Here is a 22,520-nt window from a genome sequence, read left to right as displayed (position 1 = left end):
GAAACAAAGTGTTGGTACAAGAAACATTTTGTGCTTTCATTTCTATTTGTTCTAAGTGTCTCCATTTCTAACCTTTGGGATATTACAGGTTTACAAGGTGATAAAAATGGAAACACAAGAGCCCGGCAGCCTGGAGCAAAAGATGCCCATGGTAAGTTGCAGAGCCTTCTCCAGGGCCATTCTTGGACACAGCAAATTGGTCTAGCTTCTTGGGCCAATCCATTCGATTGGAAATGCATCTCTGCGGCACTGTGCTGAGAATCTGTCTGGGGCCAACTCTGGACTCAGGGGAGGAGTCTCATGATTGATTAGCAATGTCTTCCATGGACACAGGTGGAGAAATGAAGAGCCTTCACACTATATGTGATCCAAAAGCTAAAGTATAACCCCACCAATAACAAGGCAGCCCACTACGGGAAACATATTAAAACAGAATTGAGAACTGTGTTAACTTTAAATGAAATGCCAAGCATCTATAAAGCAGGAGGCATGTGAATAAGCAGAATGGGGCAGAGGAAGAAACCCTGAATTGGGTGATAGATGGCCTGAGTTCAAATGCTGCTTTTGTCCCTGACTCAGTTCCCCTGCCTTAGTCTCTCCCTCAGTAAAGCAGATGGCATCTAAGGTTTGGTACAGCTTGGCCCTTTTTCCCATTGTTTTGCTGTAATATTAGAATAGTTTAGTTAATGCCACTGGTGTTTTAAATTTGTCTGTGCAAAATTGTATTTGGATCTTACATAATCTGCTCAAAAGATAAATTTAATGAAGCATAAACCATTATGAGTATTTTTAATGTTCGCATTTTGTAAAATGGAACCAAAAAAGGGTAAAACCAGTAATAAGGTTTTTGGTCCATTTTAGAAATGCCATCTTTCTTCTAAATGGCAGCAGGGACACCTCATTTACAGAACTGTGTAAGGCCACTTCAGATCCACCTAGGTCACCCCAATGGCCTTCGTCACAAACTGGCAGGAGCCAGATTCCTTGGAGGAAAAGGACTTTGAGAGTGGGGAGGCTCAGCTCGGCCTGCTTCCATGTCCCTGCTCTCTTCTGCAGGGCTGGCTGGACACCAGCTGTGCTGGGGATGCACAGGATAGGAGCTGATGGTGGCCGAGGCAGTGGAAGACAGGAAGTCCCAGCTCCAGCCCAAGAGGGCCGAGTCTGATGGTGCTGGGCTTCGGCGCAGCTCCAGTGCTGCACCGCATGAGGACAGAAGGATTTACAGGGACCAGGAAATGCCTTGGTCCTTACAGAAGGAGCCTAGAAGTGGAGGAAGAAAATGCTAGGTTGCTGGGTGAAACCGCAGCTCCCAGCAGGGTTCGCACAACCTGCCTGCCCACCACACACCCTGCCCCCTTTGTGGGAGAGGAACAGCCCTCAGACCCTGGATGTGTCAGAGCATGTGACATGGCAAGGACCCAGGCAGAGGCCTCAGGTCAGAGGGACCAAACCCCCCAGGGGCTGCACAGTGTGTCGGCAGGGAGAGAGGGAGCACTCAGGGATGGCCTTGAGGAAGGGGCCAAATCCAGTCTGGGGTTGAGAAGGAGGAAGGCCTGGGTCCAAGGAGGAAGGGATTTGGAGCAGTGGGGAAAGGCAGTAGGACCCAGGAGGCCTGCTCCTGACAGCCAGACTTGAGCAGAGGCAGGGAGCTCCTCTGTGACAGCCATCCGCTCCCTCCCTAACCAGCACTGCCTCTCATCCAGTGCCTGCCCAGAGAGGGTCAGGGAGCAGCTCGGGCCAGAGCCGGTGGTGAGCCCCTGACCCCCTGCCTCTCACCACATCTCTTGGGTCTACAGCACCAAGGTAGAGGACTGTCAAGGCCCTTGGGGAATGTGTGGGTGCAGCCGCAGCCCCCTTCCCTGTTCCTGCACTCCCTCCCAGGGAGCAGAGTGACATTGACCTTACTACATGATCTGCCATCTCATTCACTCTCCCAGGTGCCCCAGGTGTTCACCTGAGGCTGAGCAGCTGGGTCCTTTGCCCCGCAGTGAGGTGGAGGTCATGGAGATCGGGCCTGTCCAGAACCCAGGCCTCATGTAGACCCACCACTCACTCTGTTCTTCCCACGCACGCTGCCTCACCCTGGCACCCCATCAGCACCCGTCACTCACGCAAGAGGTGAAAGCTCCTGAGATGGTGGGCTGAGGCAGATTCTCCTGAGTCAGGGTACAAGAGCCCTTCAGCCCCATCCCTGGGCTCCCCCCAGCTTGCCTGATTTGGGTCACCCCGGATCAGGGGGCCTTGAATAAGGAGGAGCTTGCCAGAGCCCAGGCTCTCTTGGGCTGAGATGGGGGGTTGCTGCCCACCCACCATGGGTCATTCAGCCTTGCAGTGGCTGACAGGGGCTGTCCTGTGTCCAGGATTCCTACAGGAAAGGCTGGACATAGACGAGTGACTCTGAGGCCCAGCCTCCCTCACACCTTGGCCTTCTTGGGGTGCTCCACTCTCCAGCTGCCCATGGGCAAGGGAGGAAGCCTGTCTGGCTGCCAACCCACCTCACCCTACAGAGACCTAGGTGGCCTGGCTCTGCCCTGCATCTTTCTCCCTATTATCAGCCCATCAGGGGCTAACTGCACCACTTGGATGCTTCCCACAGAGCACTCATTTCTGGAAAAGTTAGCCAGAAGTCTGCAGAACACCGATGTTGGGGAGAAGGAAATTCCATCTTCAATCTATCTGGGCACTGCTGAGTTCACTGGGATGAAACCAGTTTCTTTACTTCTGATTTTCCAGGGTCTGCATATAGGTTTATGGTCTCCTTGGGTCTCCAAGAAGACTGGAAGAGCTGCCATAGGTCCCAAACCCTTCTAGGGGAATATAGCTGTTGGGGCTCTGAGAATTATGTTAGAGGTTAGGCAGTCATAGTTCCTCAGAAAGGCAGGGAGGCCTGGGCTAGGCCACCCTCATCAGCAGGTCTCAGAAGCTGACCAAGGCTCCCTGTGTTTCCAGCCTACCCCTGGGATCGGTCCAGCCTAAAATCCATGCTCCTGGACTTGCAGCAGTTTGAGAAACTGGACACCTGTGCATCACAGGTAGGAGAGCCAGCCCACCTCTGCCTACATGCCCCTCAAGATAACCTGGAATTCTCTGAGTCAGGGTAGCAAAGCCTCTCCCCATGCCCCTCCTGAACATATTCTAGGTCCTTTGGATGGATGAGCCAGAGTGCCTTTCCACAGCGTTTGGAGTGGGGGGGGGGGGGACGGGAGGTGGGCAGAAAGCCCAAGGCAGCAGGCCCTGGTCCAGGACAGAAGCCATTGCATTTCCCACCCCACTCACAGTCCTGAAGCTCTCACCTGACTGGCAGGCAGGCCCCTCTGGCCAGCGCTAGCCTGCCCTCCCTCTGTCCACTTGGGCGCTGCTGCTGCTGAGCCATGCCGGCCTCAGCCCATGAAGGGAGACAGCGAGCAGACAGGGGAAGACCCAGTGCCCCCAGCCACAGCCATGCTCTCCCCAGGAGCACAGGGCTGCGAAGCTCTCACAGCCTCTGGGCCTGAGCACATCTCAGGCAGAGTTGGAGGGGCAGCTGTAAGAGCTGAAACAGCAGGGACCCACTGGAACCAGAGGAGCTGGGCAGAAGCTTTGCCACAGAAAGTCTGGCTGGGAGGGCCAAGGATCCAGACCCTCTCCTGGGGTCAGAGTAAGCCATCTCGGGCTGGGCAGCAGGGAGGGCAGCTACAGTCTTAGAAGGACTGCCCTGTGGTTGGCACATGGTAGGTCCTCAGGAGCCTTGTTTGCTGAACTGATGAGCCAATGAACAGGAGCATGGATCGAGGCAGATTAGCAGGAGGGACATCAGTAGGGGGACATCCAGTTGTCCCGGCAAGAAGAGGCATGACCTGCATTGAGTGGGACATTCAGAACAGGGAGGACCAGAAAGGTCAACACTGAGCTGGAGGCAGAGGGGGTGGACTCATCCCCCAGTGTATGCGGAGGGAGGTGAAGGGTGGGGTGGGGGGCTTGCGGGGTGGGGTGCTGGAGTGAGTTATCTGAGGGAGGGCAGCAGTTCCTCAGCACAGCAGCGAGGGAGAGGGAGCAGGTCTCAAGGGGTGATGAGTTTGTTTGGGGGCTGATGGGTTCCAGTCCTGTAGAAGATCCAGTGGAAATGGCCACTGGGCAGCTGGACGTCGCACCCAGAGCCAGATCCAACCTGGAGGGGTCCGGGCTGGAAACGCTGACCGGGAGCCATCAGGTGCAGCTACGAGCTGAAGCCATAGAACAGGGGGTCCGCAGGGCCTGGAGCCACCTGGGGTTGGGCAAGACCGAAAAGGATCGGTGTTCTAGGAGGTGAGAGAGCGCTCCCCAGGGGCAGGTGTGGACAGCAGCCTGAGCCGCTTACACTGGTCATGTGAGGTCAGGCCATAGCACAGGCCCATTTCCACCCCTCCAGCCCTGGAGCACCTCCTCCCTCAATGCAGCAGCTCAGAGGAGGGTGGGAGGCCTCAGCCAGGCTCCAGCAGACTAAGGAGCAAACTAGGAGTGGTGGGGAGGGAGTGGAGAGAGGGCCCCCCTGAGCCTGGGGAAGACAGGGAGGCTGGATGAGGGGATGGGGCAGCCTGGACAGGAAGGCAGGAGGGGAGGATGCAGGTGAACAGGGCACTGCCTCGGGAGGCAGAGGCGTGGGCTGGCTGAGCAGCAGGGAGAGGGGGCACTGGGAGCAGGAGGCGGGCAGGCCTGCCTGGGCCTCCTTAAGCCCGATGCCACTGGTCTGCGAGAGGGAAGGGCAGGAAGCGATGTCCAGAGTCTGCGGAGGATGGAGGGTGTTGTATGGCTGCCAGCGGGGATGACATAGGTTGCTGGTTCAGAGAGCAGCACCAGGAGCCCAGCTGAGGCCAGAGACCAGCCACAGCACAGTGGGCACCCCGGCAAGCCAGGCCCAGCAGTGGGTGGGGGGGCAGGAGGTAGGAACCAAAGGGACCGGAAGCCCCAGCAAGTTGGGGGTCAACCAGGCCCGCAGTACGTGGGAGGCTGCTCTGGGCCCTGGAGTCTCCCAAAGGTAAGGGCTGTGGAGTGGGGAGCTGGGCATGGAAGAAACAGAGGCAGACAGCGTGTGGGTGAGTGGGAGACAGAAGGCGAGCCAGGGATCTGCTTGTGGTCAGAAAGTGGGCCCTGGGTTCCGAACGAGCGGTGGAGTTGCTGCCGGAAAGTGTGGGCCAGGGAGCACCCCAGGTGGGACTGCAGGAGGTGTGAGCAGCTGTTCAGAACCAAGTGCCCCCGTGCCCAGCTCCTCCAGAAAGACTGAACGGGGTCAGGGCTGCCTTTCCAGCAACTCCAACTGTTCCCTCCTAAGGGCCCCTACAACCAAGGACCAAACCTTACTTGTTCTGTGTGTGTGTGTGTGTGTGTGTGTGTGTGTGTGTGTGTGTGTGTGTGTAAGTGTGTGTGGTAAAATATAACATAAAATGTGCCATTTTAATCATTTTTTTTTTTGAGAGGGCATCTCTCATATTTATTGATCAAATGGTTGTTAACAACAATAAAATTCTGTATAGGGGAGTCAATGCTCAATGCACAATCATTAATCCACCCCAAGCCTAATTTTCATTAGTCTCCAATCTTCTGAAGCATAACGAACAAGTTCTTACATGGTGAACAAATTCTTACATAGTGAATAAGTTCTTACATGGTGAACAGTACAAGAGCAGTCATCACAGAAACTTTTGGTTTTGATCACACATTATGAACTATAAACAATCAGGTCAAATATGAATATTCGTTTGTTTGTTTTTTTTTTTTTTTTCTGATCAAGCTGGCGAAGTTTATTGTTTACAGGCTCAATTTATACAAGTAGCAAGTAAGGGGTGGGTCAGGAGTTAATTGGACCTTAGGTGGCGCTGGCGGGGAGGTGTTTTCACACATCCTCAAGGTCTCCCTATTTTCAGAGTGAGGAGTCTTGGCTCATCTTCAAGGACAAGATATGTTTTTTTTTTTTTTTTTTTTTTTTTGAGAGGGCATCTCTCATATTTATTGATCAAATGGTTGTTAACAACAATAAAATTCAGTATAGGGGGGTCAACGCTCAATGTACAATCATTAATCCATCTCAAGCCTAATTCGCGTCAGTCTCCAATCTTCTGAAGCATAACGAACAAGTTCTTACATGGTGAACGAATTCTTACATAGTGAATAAATTCTTACATGGTGAACAGTACAAGGGCAGTCATCACAGAAACTTTCGGTTTTGATCATGCAATATGACCTATAAACAATCAGGTCAAATATGAATATTCGTTTGATTTTTGTACTTGATTTATATGTTGATCCCACATTTCTCCTATTATTATTATTATTTTTATTTTTAATAAAATGCTGAAGTGGTAGGTAGATGCAAGATAAAGGTAGAAAACATAGTTTAGTGCTGTAAGAAGGCAAATGTAGATGATCAGATGATCAGGTGTGTGCCTATGGACTAAGTATTAATCCAGGCTAGACAAGGGCAGCAAGACATCCACGGATGCAGAAGATTTCTCTCAAAGCAGGGGGGGTGAGGTTCTGAGCCTCACCTCTGTTGATCCCCAAATTCTCACCTGATGGCCCCCCTGCGACTGTGCCTGTCTTAGGTTGTTCCTCCCTTGAGGAATCTTACCCGTCTCTGGCTAACCAGTCATCTTCCGGGGCCATACAGGGAAATGTAAAGTTGGTAAGTGAGAGAGAAGCCATATTGTTTGCAAAGGTTAGCTTTTTACTTCTTTGCAGATTTATGCCCTGTGGCTTCTATGCCCAGCACTTGTCTCGAGGTATCTTTGCCACCTGGAGGAATTATGATACTCGGTAAATTCGATCTGAGGCACGAATTCTATTTAAGGGTTGTAATTAGGAAGGAAGAAGAAAAGCTATAGATGTAGCATATGAAGGAAACTTGGGAGGATTGATTATTTCTTTGACATATCTTCTTGTATAGTACCTTAAGTATGTATAGGTTTTAAACTACTAACTAATTTGCACACACATATTAACATAATAGGAATACGGTGACATAAACAAAGCAAATCTATAATTACCATCCATCTCCAGTGAAGCCAAGAAAACCATTTAGGCACCCTAGGCATTTGTGAAAATTTATCTATGATATGATGGATATTGTCCAACTGTACTTGAACCATCAGACAAATTAAAGCAGCCCATTTCTGGGATCTGTTCACATCCCATATGTTCTTTTAACCATAGATAGTCTATAGTCATGAGATTTTGGAGTGCTACAACTTGCACCCCTCCCAACTCCTGGTTGAGTTCCAACAGTACAGATCCGGTCAAATTCGTTGTCTCACTGTATGCACATGCCAGCCTAGACATCTCCCTCCTCATTCTTATGGCAAGTCCAGGAGACGGTGGGCTGGATGCAGCCACAACCGCAGCATCGTCCGGATCCCTGTGGAGGCTTTTTGATGATCATCCCCCGGCACAAGTCCTCCAGAGAGTGCTGATGCCGGAAGCTCCTCCTCATATCGTATCTTAGTTCATTTTCTGGGTATCCAAGCTAGGCCTTGATCTTCTGCATAGAAACAAACAGACCCTTTGCCCACACTTTGACATGCCCTCTATACCACTGTGCAGAACTCATTGGAGGTCAGCACACAGTAACTGCTTTTTTTTTTTTTTTTTTAATTAAGAGAAAGGAATATTATCAGAAAAGAGTACCTCCATAGCTGATCATCTGACACCCTTTAAGTGATCAACATTAAGGATATTTAAAGCATGCGTTGATCTTTGATTTACGTTAAGGAGTAATCCCCCTTTTCTTTCTTTCTTTTTTTTTTTTTTTAATTTTTAATCTACACTTACATGAAGAATACTATGTTTACTATGCTCTCCCCTATATCAGGTCCCCCCTAACAACCACATTACGGTTACTGTCCATCAGCTTAGCAAAATGTTGTAGAGTCACTACTTGTCCTCTCTGTGTTGTGCAGCCCACCCTCCCCTTGCTCCCTCCCCCCCATGTATGCTAATCTTAATACCCCCCTTCTTCTTCCTCCCCCTTATCCCTCCCTGCCCACCCATCCTCCCCAGTTCCTTTCCCTTTGGTACCTGTTAGTCCATTTTTGGGTTCTGTAATTCTGCTGCTGTTTTGTTCCTTCAGTTTTTCCTTTGTTCCTATACTCCTCAGATGAGTGAAATCATTTGGTATTTCTCTTTCTCCGCTTGGCTTATTTCACTGAGCATAATACTCTCCAGCTCCATCCATGTTGCTGCAAATGGTTGGATTTTTCCACTTCTTATGGCTGAGTAGTATTCCATTGTGTATATGCACCACATCTTCTTTATCCATTCATCTACAGATGGACATTTAGGTTGCTTCCAATTCTTGGCTATTGTAAATAGTGCTGCGATAAACATAGGAGTGCATCTGTCTTTCTCAAACTTGATTGCTGCGTTCTTAGGGTAAATTCCTAGGAGTGGAATTCCTGGGTCAAATGGTAGGTCTGTTTTGAGCATTTTGATGCACCTCCATACTGCTTTCCACAAAGGTTGAACTAATTTACATTCCCACCAGCAGTGTAGGAGGGTTCCCCTTTCTCCACAGCCTCGCCAACATTTGTTGTTGTTTGTCTTTTGGATGGCAGCTATCCTTACTGGTGTGAGGTGATACCTCATTGTAGTTTTAATTTGCATTTCTCTGATAATTAGCGATGTGGAGCATCTTTTCATGTGTCTCTTGGCCATCTGTATTTCTTTTTTAAAGAACTGTCTGTTCAGTTCCTCTGCCCATTTTTTAATTGGGTTATTTGTTTTTTGGTTGTTGAGGCGTGTGAGCTCTTTATATATTCTGGACGTCAAGCCTTTATCGGATCTGTCATTTTCAAATATATTCTCCCATACTGTAGGGTTCCTTTTTGTTCTATTGATGGTGTCTTTCGCTGTACAGAAGCTTTTCAGCTTAATGTAGTCCCACTTGCTCATTTTTGCTGTTGTTTTCCTTGCCCGGGGAGATATGTTCAAGAAGAGATCACTCATGTTTATGTCTAAGAGGTTTTTGCCTATGTTTTTTTCCAAGAGTTTAATGGTTTCATGCCTTACATTCAGGTCTTTGATCCATTTTTTTTTTTTTTTTTTTTTTTTTGTGAGGGCATCTCTCATATTTATTGATCAAATGGTTGTTAACAACAATAAAATTCTGTATAGGGGAGTCAATGTTCAATGCACAATTCTTAATCCACCCCAGGCCTAATTTTCATCAGTCTCCAATCTTCTGAAGCATAACGAACAAGTTCTTACATGGAGTACAAATTCTTACATAGTGAATAAGTTACATGGTGAACAGTACAAGGGCAGTCATCACAGAAGCTTTCGGTTTTGCTCATGCATTATGAACTATAAACAGTCAGTTCAAATATGAATATTCATTTGATTTTTTTTTTTTTTTTTTTGAGAGGGCATCTCTCATATTTATTGATCAAATGGTTGTTAACAACAATAAAATTCAGTATAGGGGGGTCAATGCTCAATGTACAATCATTAATCCATCTCAAGCCTAATTCTCGTCAGTCTCCAATCTTCTGAAGCATAACGAACAAGTTCTTACATGGTGAACGAATTCTTACAGAGTGAATAAATTCTTACATGGTGAACAGTACAAGGGCATTCATCACAGAAACTTTCGGTTTTGATCATGTAATATGACCTATAAACCATCAGGTCAAATATGAATATTCATTTGATCTTTGTACTTGATTTATATGTTGATCCCACATTTCTCCTATTATTATTATTATTTTTATTTTTAATAAAATGCTGAAGTGGTAGGTAGATGCAAGATAAAGGTAGAAAACATAGTTTAGTGCTGTAAGAAGGCAAATGTAGATGATCAGATGATCAGGTGTGTGCCTATGGACTAAGTATTAATCCAGGCTAGACAAGGGCAGCAAGACATCCACGGATGCAGAAGATTTCTCTCAAAGCAGGGGGGGTGAGGTTCTGAGCCTCACCTCTGTTGATCCCCAAATTCTCACCTGATGGCCCCCCTGCGACTGTGCCTGTCTTAGGTTGTTCCTCCCTTGAGGAATCTTACCCGTCTCTGGCTAACCAGTCATCTTCCGGGGCCATACAGGGAAATGTAAAGTTGGTAAGTGAGAGAGAAGCCATATTGTTTGCAAAGGTTAGCTTTTTACTTCTTTGCAGATTTATGCCCTGTGGCTTCTATGCCCAGCATTTGTCTCGAGGTATCTTTACCACCTGGAGGAATTATGATACTCGGTAAATTCGATATGAGGCACGAATTCTATTTAAGGTTTGTAATTAGGAAGGAAGAAGAAAAGCTATAGATGTAGCATATGAAGGAAACTTGGGAGGATTGATTATTTCTTTGACATATCTTCTTGTATAGTACCTTAAGTATGTATAGGTTTTAAACTACTAACTAATTTGCACACACATATTAACATAATAGGAATACGGCGACATAAACAAAGCAAATCTATAATTACCAGCCATCTCCAGTGAAGCCAAGAAAACCATTTAGGCACCCTAGGCATTTGTGAAAATTTATCTATAATATGATGGATATTTTCCAACTGTACTTGAACCATCAGACAAATTAAAGCAGCCCATTTCTGGGATCTGTTCACATCCCATATGTTCTTTTAACCATAGATAGTCTATAGTCATGAGATTTTGGGGTGCTACAACTTGCACCCCTCCCAACTCCTGGTTGAGTTCCAACAGTACAGATCCAGTCAAATTCGTTGTCTCACTGTATGCACATGCCAGCCTAGACATCTCCCTCCTCCTTCTTATGGCAAGTCCAGGAGACGGTGGGCTGGATGCAGCCTCAACCGCAGCATCGTCCGGATCCCTGGGGAGGCTTTTTGATGATCATCCCCCGGCACGAGTCCTCCAGAGAGTGCTGATGCCGGAAGCTCCTCCTCATATCGTATCTTATTTCATTTTCTGGGTATCCAAGCTAGGCCTTGATCTTCTGCGTAGAAACAAACAGACCCTTTGCCCACACTTTGACATGCCCTCTATACCACTGTGCAGAACTCATTGGAGGTCAGCACACAGTAACTGCTTTTTTTTTTTTTTTTTTTTCAATTAAGAGAAAGGAATATTATCAGAAAAGAGTACCTCCATAGCTGATCATCTGACACCCTTTAAGTGATCAACATTAAGGATATTTAAAGCATGCGTTGATCTTTGATTTACCAATAGTTTTATCCTGTTAACGAGTAATCCCCTTTTCTTTCTTTCTTTCTTTCTTTTTTTTTTTTTTAATTTTTAATCTACCCTTACATGAAGAATACTATGTTTACTATGCTCTCCCCTATATCAGGTCCCCCCTAACAACCCCATTACGGTTACTGTCCATCAGCTTAGCAAAATGTGGTAGAGTCACTACTTGTCCTCTCTGTGTTGTGCAGCCCACCCTCCCCTTTCTCCCTCCCCCCCATGCATGCTAATCTTAATACCCCCCTTCTTCTTCCCCCCCCTTATCCCTCCCTGCCCACCCATCCTCCCCAGTTCCTTTCCCTTTGGTACCTGTTAGTCCATTTTTGGGTTCTGTAATTCTGCTGCTGTTTTGTTCCTTCAGTTTTTCCTTTGTTCCTATACTCCTCAGATGAGTGAAATCATTTGGTATTTCTCTTTCTCCGCTTGGCTTATTTCACTGAGCATAATACTCTCCAGCTCCATCCATGTTGCTGCAAATGGTTGGATTTTTCCACTTCTTATGGCTGAGTAGTATTCCATTGTGTATATGCACCACATCTTCTTTATCCATTCATCTACAGATGGACATTTAGGTTGCTTCCAATTCTTGGCTATTGTAAATAGTGCTGCAATAAACATAGGAGTGCATCTGTCTTTCTCAAACTTGATTGCTGCGTTCTTAGGGTAAATTCCTAGGAGTGGAATTCCTGGGTCAAATGGTAGGTCTGTTTTGAGCATTTTGATGCACCTCCATACTGCTTTCCACAATGGTTGAACTAATTTACATTCCCACCAGCAGTGTAGGAGGGTTCCCCTTTCTCCACAGCCTCGCCAACATTTGTTGTTGTTTGTCTTTTGGATGGCAGCTATCCTTACTGGTGTGAGGTGATACCTCATTGTAGTTTTAATTTGCATTTCTCTGATAATTAGCGATGTGGAGCATCTTTTCATGTGTCTCTTGGCCATCTGTATTTCTTTTTTGGAGAACTGTCTGTTCAGTTCCTCTGCCCATTTTTTAATTGGGTTATTTGTTTTTTGTTTGTTGAGGCGTGTGAGCTCTTTATATATTCTGGACGTCAAGCCTTTATCAGATCTCTCATTTTCAAATATATTCTCCCATACTGTAGGGTTCCTTTTTGTTCTATTGATGGTGTCTTTCGCTGTACAGAAGCTTTTCAGCTTAATGTAGTCCCACTTGCTCATTTTTGCTGTTGTTTTCCTTGCCCGGGGAGATATGTTCAAGAAGAGATCACTCATGTTTATGTCTAAGAGGTTTTTGCCTATGTTTTTTTCCAAGAGTTTAATGGTTTCGTGACTTACATTCAGGTCTTTGATCCATTTTGAGTTTACCTTTGTATATGGGGTTAGACAATGGTCCAGTTTCATTCTCCTACATGTAGCTGTCCAGTTTTGCCAGCACCATCTGTTGAAGAGACTGTCATTTTGCCATTGTATGTCCATGGCTCCTTTATCAACTATTAATTGACCATATATGTTTGGGTTAATTTCTGGGGTCTCTAATCTGTTCCACTGGTCTGTGGCTCTGTTCTTGTGCCAGTACCAAATTGTCTTGATTACTATGGCTTTGTAGTAGAGCTTGAAGTTGGGGAGTGAGATCCCCCCTACTTTATTCTTCTTTTTCAGGATTGCTTTGGCTATTCGGGGTCTTTGGTGTTTCCATATGAATTTTTGAATTATTTGTTCCAATTCATTGAAGAATGTTGCTGGTAATTTGAGAGGGATTGCATCAAATTTGTATATTGCTTTCGGCAGGATGGCCATTTTGACGATATTAATTCTTCCTAGCCATGAGCATGGGATGAGTTTCCATTTATTAGTGTCCCCTTTAATTTCTCTTAAGAGTGACTTGTAGTTTTCAGAGTATAAGTCTTTCACTTCCTTGGTTAGGTTTATTCCTAGGTATTTTATTCTTTTTGATGCAATGGTGAATGGAATTGTTTTCCTGATTTCTCTTTCTATTGATTTGTTGTTAGTGTATAGGAAAGCTACAGATTTCTGTGTGTTGATTTTGTATCCTGCAACTTTGCTGTATTCCGATATCAGTTCTAGTAGTTTTGGAGTGGAGTCTTTAGGGTTTTTTATGTACAGTATCATATCATCTGCAAATAGTGACAGTTTAACTTCTTCTTTACCAATCTGGATTCCTTGTATTTCTTTGTTTTGTCTGATTGCCGTGGCTAGGACCTCCAGTACTATGTTGAATAACAGTGGGGAGAGTGGGCATCCCTGTCTGGTTCCCGATCTCAGTGGAAATGCTTTCAGCTTCTCGCTGTTCAGTATAATGCTGGCTGTGGGTTTATCATATATGGCCTTTATTATGTTGAGGTACTTGCCCTCTATTCCCATTTTGCGGAGAGTTTTTATCATGAATGGATGTTGAATTTTGTCAAATGCTTTTTCAGCATCTATGGAGATGATCATGTGGTTTTTGTCTTTCTTTTTGTTGATGTGGTGGATGATGTTGATGGATTTTCGAATGTTGTACCATCCTTGCATCCCTGGGATGAACCCCACTTGGTCATGGTGTATGATCCTTTTGATATACTGTTGAATTCTGTTTGCTAATATTTTATTGAGTATTTTTGCATCTACATTCATCAGGGATATTGGTCTGTAATTTTCTTTTTTGGTGGGGTCTTTTCCTGGTTTTGGTATTAGGGTGATGTTGGCTTCATAGAATGAGTTTGGGAGTATTCCCTCTTCTTCTATTTTGTGGAACACTTTAAGGAGAATGGGTATTATGTCTTCTCTGTGTGTCTGATAAAATTCCGAGGTAAATCCGTCCGGCCCCGGGGTTTTGTTCTTGGGTAGTTTTTTGATTACTGTTTCAATTTCTTTGCTCGTAATTGGTTTGTTGAACTTTTGTGTTTCTTCCTTGGTCAGTCTTGGGAGGTTGTATTTTTCTAGGAAGTTGTCCATTTCTTCTAGGTTTTCCAGCTTGTTGGCATATAGGTTTTCATAGTAGTCTTTAATAATTCTTTGTATTTCTGTGGAGTCTGTCGTGATTTTTCCATTCTCATTTCTGATTATGTTGATTTGTGTTGACTCTCTTTTTCTCTTAATAAGTTGGGCTAGAGGCTTATCTATTTTGTTTATTTTCTCAAAGAACCAGCTCTTGGTTTCGTTGATTTTTGCTATTGTTTTATTCTTCTCAATTTTGTTTATTTCTTCTCTGATCTTTATTATGTCCCTCCTTCTGCTGACTTTAGGCCTCCTTTGTTCTTCTTTTTCCAGTTTTAATAATTGTGATGTTAGACTATTCATTTGGGATTGTTCTTCCTTCTTCAAGTGTGCCTGGATTGCTATATACTTTCCTCTTAAGACTGCTTTCGCTGCATCCCACAGAAGTTGGGGCTTAGTGTTGTTGTTGTCATTTGTTTCTATATATTCCTTGATCTCTATTTTGATTTGTTCATTGATCCATTGATTATTTAGTAGCATGTTGTTAAGCCTCCATGTGTTTGTGAGCCTTTTTGTTTTCTTTGTAGAATTTATTTCTACTTTCATACCTTTGTGGTCTGAAAAATTGGTTGGTAGAATTTCAATATTGTGGAATTTACTGAGGCTCTTTTTGTGAGCTAGTATGTGGTCTATTCTGGAGAATGTTCCATGTGCACTTGAGAAGAATGTATATCCTGTTGCTTTTGGATGTAAAGTTCTATAGATGTCTATTAGGTCCATCTGTTCTAGTGTGTTGTTCACTGCCTGTGTGTCTTTACTTATTTTCTGCCCGGTGGATCTATCCTTTGGGGTGAGTGGTGTGTTGAAGTCTCCTACAATGAATGCATTGCAGTCTATTTCCCTCTTTAGTTCTGTTAGTATTTGCTTCACATATGCTGGTGCTCCTGTATTGGGTGCATATATATTTAGAATGGTTATATCCTCTTGTTGGACTAAGCCCTTTATCATTATGTAGTGGCCTTCTTTATCTCTTGTTACTTTCTTTGTTTTGAAGTCTACTTTGTCTGATATTAGTACTGCAACCCCTGCTTTCTTCTCACTGTTGTTTGCCTGAAATATGTTTTTCCATCCCTTGACTTTTAGTCTATGCTTATCTTTGGGTTTAAGGTGAGTTTCTTGTAAGCAGCATATAGATGGGTCTTGCTTTTTTATCCATTCTATTACTCTATGTCTTTTGATTGGTGCATTAAGTCCATTTACATTTAGGGTGACTATTGAAAGATATGTACTTATTGCCATTGCAGGCTTTAGATTCGTGGTTACCAAAGGTTCAAGGTTAGCTTCTTTAGTATCTTACTGCCTAACTTAGCTCGCTTATTGAGCTGTTATATACACTGTCTGGAGAGTCTTTTCTTCTCTCCCTTCTTATTCCTCCTCCTCCATTCTCCATATGTTGTGTGTTTTGTTCTGTGCTCTTTTTAGGGGTGCTCCCATCTAGAGCAGTCCCTGTAGGATGCCCTGTAGAGGTGGTTTGTGGGAAGCAAATTCCCTCAGCTTTTGCTTGTCTGGGAATTGTTTGATCCCACCATCATATTTAAATGATAGTCGTGCTGGATACAGTATCCTTGGTTCAAGGCCCTTCTGTTTCATTGCATTAAGTATATCATGCCATTCTCTTCTGGCCTGTAGGGTTTCTGTTGAGAAGTCTGATGTTAGCCTGATTGGTTTTCCTTTATAGGTGACCTTTTTCTCTCTAGCTGCCTTTAAAACTCTTTCCTTGTCCTTGATCCTTGCCATTTTAATTATTATGTGTCTTGGTGTTGTCCTCCTTGGATCCTTTCTGTTGGGGGTTCTGTATAATTCCATGGTCTGTTCGATTATTTCCTCCCCCAGTTTGGGGAAGTTTTCAGCAATTATTTCTTCAAAGACACTTTCTATCCCTTTTCCTCTTTCTTCCTCTTCTGGTATCCCTATAATACGAATGTTTTTCCTTTTGTATTGGTCACATATTTCTCTTAGTGTTGTTTCATTCCTGGAGATCCTTTTATCTCTCTCTCTGTCAGCTTCTATACGTTCCTGTTCTCTGGCTTCTATTCCTTCAATGGCCTCTTGCATCTTATCCATTCTGCTTATAAATCCTTCCAGGGATTGTTTCACTTCTGTGATCTCTTTCCTGACATCTGTGATCTCCTTCCGGACTTCATCCCACTGCTCTTGCATTTTTCTCTGCATCTCATCCCACTGCTCTTGCATTTTTCTCTGCATCTCATCCCATTGCTCTTGCATTTTTTTCTGCATCTCTGTCAGCATGTTCATGATTTTTATTTTGAATTCTTTTTCAGGAGGACTAGTTAGGTCTGTCTCCTTCTCAGGTGTTGTCTCTGTGATCTTTGTCTGCCTGTAGTTTTGCCTTTTCATGGTGATAGAGATAGTTTGCAGAGCTGGTACAAGTGACCGCTGGAAGAGCTTCCCTTCTTGTTGGTTTGTAGCCTTTTCCTGGGAGAATAGCGACCTCTAGTGGCTTGTGCTGGGCAGCTGTGCACAGACAGGGCTTCTGCTTCCTGCCCAGTTGCTTTGGGGTTTATCTCTGCTGTTGCTGTGGGCTTGGCCTGGCTGGGGCTGTTCCTCCAAAATGGTGGAGCCCCGTTGGAGGGGGAGCAGCCAGGAGACTATTTATCTCCGTAAGGGGCCTCTGTGCTCCCTGCTGCCCAGGGGGTTAGAGTGCCCAGAGATCCCCAGATTCCCTGCTTCTGGTCTAAGTGACCTGTCCTGCCCCTTTAAGATTTCCAAAAAGCACTCTCCAAACCAAAACAACAACAGCAACAATGAGAGAGGGAACAGAAAGAAAGAGAAAAAAAAAAAAGGAAAAAAAAAGGAAAAAACAAGCGATTTTTTTTTTTTTTTTTTTTTTTTTTTGTCCTCAGGTGCCGGTCCCAGGCACCCGCTCACTGGTCCTGCTGCCCTGTCTCCCTAGCACCAGGGTCCCTGTCCTTTCAAGGCTTCCAAAAAGCACCCACCCACCGGTCCCGCAGGGAAGGAACGCTCAATATTCTTTGTCCTCTGGCACTGGTCCCACGCACCCGCTCACCAGTCCCGCCACCCTGCCTCCCTAGCACCGGGGTCCCTGTCCCTTCAAGGCTTCCAAAAAGCACTATGCAAAAAGAGAGAAAAAAAAAGGGGGAAAACGCCCGATTTCTTCCGTCCTCAGGTGCTGGTCTCAGGCACCCACCCACCGGTCCCACAGGGAAAAATGCGGGATATTCTTTGTCCTCAGGTGCCGGTCCCAGGCACCCGCTCACCAGTCCCGCCGCCCTGCCTCCCTAGCACCGGGGTCCCTGTCCCTTTTAGGCTTCCAAAAAGCACTCGCAGAAAAGAGAAAAAAAAAAGGGGAAAAACGCGCGATTTCCTCTGTCCTCAAGTGCCGGTCTCAGGCACCCGCCCACCAGTCCCGCAGGGAAAAACGGGGGATATTCTTTGTCCTCAGGCGCCGGTCCCAGCCACCCGCTCACCAGTCCCGCCACCGTGCCTCCCTAGCACTGGGGTCCCCATCCCTTCAAGGCTTCCAAAAAGCGCTCGCCCAAAAGAGAAAAAAAAAAAAAAGGGGAAAAACGCGCGACCTCCTCCGTCCTCAGGCCCCGGTCTCAGGCACCCGCCCCCAGGTCTCGCAGGGAGAAACGCGGGATATTCTTTGTCCTCCGGCGCCGTTCCCAGGCACCTCCTCACCGGTCCCGCCACCCTGCCTCCCCAGCAACGGGGGCCCGTCCCTCTAAGGCTTCCAAAAAGCGCTCGCCAAAAAAAAAACCGCTCCGGTTTCTCTCCACCCGCCGGGAGCCGGGGGGAGGGGCGCTCGGGTCCCGCCGGGCTGGGGCTTGTATCTTACCCCCTTCACAAGGCGCTGGGTTCTTGCAGGTGTGGATGTGGTCTGGATGTTGTCCTGTGTCCTGTGGTCTCTATTTTAGGAAGATTTTTCTTTATTATATTTTCATAGCTCTATGTGTTTTTGGGAGGAGATTTCCACTGCTCTACTCACGCCGCCATCTTGGCTCCCTCTTTGATCCATTTTGAGTTTACCTTTGTATATGGGGTTAGACAATGGTCCAGTTTCATTCTCCTACATGTAGCTGTCCAGTTTTGCCAGCACCATCTGTTGAAGAGACTGTCATTTTGCCATTGTATGTCCATGGGTCCTTTATCAAATATTAATTGACCATATATGTTTGGGTTAATTTCTGGGGTCTCTAATCTGTTCCACTGGTCTGTGGCTCTGTTCTTGTGCCAGTACCAAATTGTCTTGATTACTATGGCTTTGTAGTAGAGCTTGAAGTTGGGGAGTGAGATCCCCCCTACTTTATTCTTCTTTTTCAGGATTGCTTTGGCTATTCGGGGTCTTTGGTGTTTCCATATGAATTTTTGAATTATTTGTTCCAATTCATTGAAGAATGTTGCTGGTAATTTGAGAGGGATTGCATCAAATCTGTATATTGCTTTGGGCAGGATGGCCGTTTTGACGATATTAATTCTTCCTAGCCATGAGCATGGGATGAGTTTCCATGTATTAGTGTCCCCTTTAATTTCTCTTAAGAGTGACTTGTAGTTTTCTGAGTATAAGTCTTTCACTTCTTTGGTTAGGTTTATTCCTAGGTATTTTATTCTTTTTGATGCAATGGTGAATGGAATTGTTTTCCTGATTTCTCTTTCTATTGATTCGTTGTTAGTGTATAGGAAAGCTACAGATTTCTGTGTGTTAATTTTGTATCCTGCAACTTTGCTGTATTCCGATATCAGTTCTAGTAGTTTTGGAGTGGAGTCTTTAGAGTTTTTTATGTACAGTATCATATCATCTGCAAATAGTGAGAGTTTAACTTCTTCTTTACCAATCTGGATTCCTTGTATTTCTTTGTTTTGTCTGATTGCCGTGGCTAGGACCTCCAGTACTATGTTAAATAACAGTGGGGAGAGTGGGCATCCCTGTCTGGTTCCCGATCTCAGAGGAAATGCTTTCAGCTTCTCGCTGTTCAGTATAATGCTGGCTGTGGGTTTATCATATATGGCCTTTGTTATGTTGAGGTACTTGCCCTCTATTCCCATTTTGCTGAGAGTTTTTATCATGAATGGATGTTGAATTTTGTCAAATGCTTTTTCAGCATCTATGGAGATGATCATGTGGTTTTTGTCTTTCTTTTTGTTGATGTGGTGGATGATGTTGATGGATTTTCGAATGTTGTACCATCCTTGCATCCCTGGGATGAATCCCACTTGGTCATGGTGTATGATCCTTTTGATACACTGTTGAATTCTGTTTGCTAATATTTTATTGAGTATTTTTGCATCTACATTCATCAGGGATATTGGTCTGTAATTTTCTTTTTTGGTGGGGTCTTTTCCTGGTTTTGGTATTAGGGTGATGTTGGCTTCATAGAATGAGTTTGGGAGTATTCCCTCTTCTTCTATTTTGTGGAACACTTTAAGGAGAATGGGTATTATGTCTTCTCTGTGTGTCTGATAAAATTCCGAGGTAAATCCGTCCGGCCCCGGGGTTTTGTTCTTGGGTAGTTTTTTGATTACTGTTTCAATTTCTTTGCTTGTAATTGGTTTGTTTAACTTTTGTGTTTCTTCCTTGGTCAGTCTTGGGAGGTTGTATTTTTCTAGGAAGTTGTCCATTTCTTCTAGGTTTTCCAGCTTGTTGGCATATAGGTTTTCATAGTAGTCTTTAATAATTCTTTGTATTTCTGTGGAGTCTGTCGTGATTTTTCCATTCTCATTTCTGATTATGTTGATTTGTGTTGACTCTCTTTTTCTCTTAATAAGTTGGGCTAGAGGCTTATCTATTTTGTTTATTTTCTCAAAGAACCAGCTCTTGGTTTCATTGATTTTTGCTATTGTTTTATTCTTCTCAATTTTGTTTATTTCTTCTCTGATCTTTATTATGTCCCTCCTTCTGCTGACTTTAGGCCTCATTTGTTCTTCTTTTTCCAGTTTTAATAATTGTGATGTTAGACTATTCATTTGGGATTGTTCTTCCTTCTTCAAGTGTGCCTGGATTAGGTCTGTCTCCTTCTCAGGTGTTGTCTCTGTGATCTTTGTCTGCCTGTAGTTTTGCCTTTTCATGGTGATAGAGATAGTTTGCAGAGCTGGTACAAGTGACCGCTGGAAGAGCTTCCCTTCTTGTTGGTTTGTAGCCTTTTCCTGGGAGAATAGCGACCTCTAGTTGCTTGTGCTGGGCAGCTGTGCGCAGACAGGGCTTCTGCTTCCCGCCCAGTTGCTTTGGAGTTTATCTCCGCTGTTGCTGTGGGCTTGGCCTGGCTGGGGCTGTTCCTCCAAAATGGTGGAGCCCCGTTGGATGGGGAGCGGCCAGGAGGCTATTTATCTCCGTAAGGGGCCTCTGTGCTCCCTGCTGCCCAGGGGGTTAGAGTGCCCAGAGATCCCCAGATTCCCTGCCTCTGGTCTAAGTGACCTGTCCTGCCCCTTTAAGACTTCCAAAAAGCACTCTCCAAACCAAAACAACAACAGCAACAATGAGAGAGGGAACAGAAAGAAAGAAAAAAAAAAAAGGAAAAAACAAGCGATTTTTTTTTTTTTTTCCTCAGGTGCCGGTCCCAGGCACCCGCTCACTGGTCCTGCTGCCCTGTCTCCCTAGCACCAGGGTCCCTGTCCTTTCAAGGTTTCCAAAAAGCACCCACCCACCGGTCCCGCAGGGAAGGAACGCTCGATATTCTTTGTCCTCAGGCACTGGTCCCAGGCACCCCCTCACCAGTCCCGCCGCCCTGCCTCCCTAGCACCGGGGTCCTTGTCCCTTCAAGGCTTCCAAAAAGCACTCGCCAAAAAGAGAGAAAAAAAGGGGAAAAACGCGCGATTTCTTCCGTCCTCAGGTGCCGGTCTCAGGCACCCACCCACCGGTCCCACAGGGAAAAACGTGGGATATTCTTTGTCCTCAGGTGCCGGTCCCAGGCACCCGCTCACCAGTCCTGCCGCCCTGCCTCCCTAGCACCGGGGTCCCTGTCCCTTTTAGGCTTCCAAAAAGCACTCGCAGAAAAGAGAAAAAAAAAAGGGGAAAAACGCGCGATTTCCTCTGTCCTCAAGTGCCGGTCTCAGGCACCCGCCCACCGGTCCCGCAGGGAAAAACGTGGGATATTCTTTGTCCTCAGGCGCCGGTCCCAGGCTCACCAGTCCCGCCACCCTGCCTCCCTAGCACCGGGGTCCTTGTCCCTTCAAGGCTTCCAAAAAGCGCTCGCCAAAAAGAGAAAAAAAAAAAAAAAAAGGAAAAACGCGCAACCTCCTCCGTCCTCAGGCACCGGTCTCAGGCACCCGTCCGCCGGTCCCGCAGGGAGAAACGCGGGATATTCTTTGTCCTCCGGCGCCGTTCCCAGGCACCTGCTCACCGGTCCAGCCACCCTGCCTCCCCAGCAACGGGGGCCCGTCCCTCTAAGGCTTCCAAAAAGCGCTCGCCAAAAAAAAAAAAAAAAACCGCTCCGGTTTCTCTCCACCCGCCGGGAGCTGGGGGGAGGGGCGCTTGGGTCCCACCGGGCCGGGGCTTGTATCTTACCCCCTTCGCAAGGCGCTGGTTCCTTGCAGGTGTGGATGTGGTCTGGATGTTGTCCTGTGTCCTGTGGTCTCTATTTTAGGAAGATTTTTCTTTGTTATATTTTCATAGCTCTATGTGTTTTTGGGAGGAGATTTCCACTGCTCTACTCACGCCGCCATCCTGGCTCCGCCCTCCATTTTAATCATTTTTAAGTGTTTACTCAATGGCATTAATGACATTCACAGTGTTGTACAACCATCACCACTCTCTACTCCCCATATCACCCCAAACTGAAACTCTGCGTCCACTCAGCGATACCACCCCATGCCCCCTCCCTGCAGCCCCTGGTTACCTCCAGTCTGCTTTCAGGCTCTATGAATTTGCACATGCTAGATACTTCCTGTAAGTGGACTCATGCAGAATGTGTCCTTTTGTGTCTGGCTTCTTTCCCTTAGCATCATGTTCTCGAGGTTCCTCCTTGCTGCAATATGTATTAGAGCTTCACTCTTTTTGATGGATGAATAATATTCCATTGTGTGGATTCACCACCTTTTCTCTATTCATTCATCTGTGATAGACACTTGGGTTATTTCTACCTTGTGGCTACTGTGAATAATGCTGCAGTCAATATTGGTGAGCAAGTACCTGTTTGGGTTCCTGTCTTCAGTTCTCTGGGGTATACCTAAGAGTGGAATAACTGGATCTTATGGTAATTCTATGCTTAACTTTTTGAGGAACCACCAAACTGTTATCCATAGCAACTGCACCATTTTATATTTCCACCAGCAACATATCAGGGTTCTTATTTCTCACTTCTTGTCAACACTTATTATTATCTGTCTTTTTACTCTAGCCATCCTAGGGGATGTGACGTGGTATCTTTGGTTTTGATTTGCATTTCCCTAACTAAAGATGTTGACCATCTTTTCATGTG

At 45.7% G+C, this 22,520-nt stretch overlaps 1 protein-coding gene across 2 annotated transcripts in view; it reads left to right on the top strand.

Moving 5' to 3' along the window:
• The window catches only part of KY (kyphoscoliosis peptidase), a 57,229-nt gene that overhangs the window by 18,814 nt on the left and 15,895 nt on the right, over window positions 1–22,520 (top strand). For both annotated transcript variants that reach the window (XM_037022979.2, XM_037022978.2), the window contains 2 exons: window positions 89–151; window positions 2,950–3,032. In XM_037022979.2, the coding sequence (XP_036878874.1) occupies window positions 89–151; window positions 2,950–3,032 (146 nt within the window). The remainder of the gene's footprint in view (window positions 1–88; window positions 152–2,949; window positions 3,033–22,520) is intronic.

The sequence above is a fragment of the Manis javanica genome, chromosome 3, assembly GCF_040802235.1.
Source record: "Manis javanica isolate MJ-LG chromosome 3, MJ_LKY, whole genome shotgun sequence".
Taxonomy (NCBI): domain Eukaryota; kingdom Metazoa; phylum Chordata; class Mammalia; order Pholidota; family Manidae; genus Manis; species Manis javanica.
Note: the sequence above shows the minus strand (reverse complement) of the source record. Positions and strands in the feature narration are given on the sequence as shown.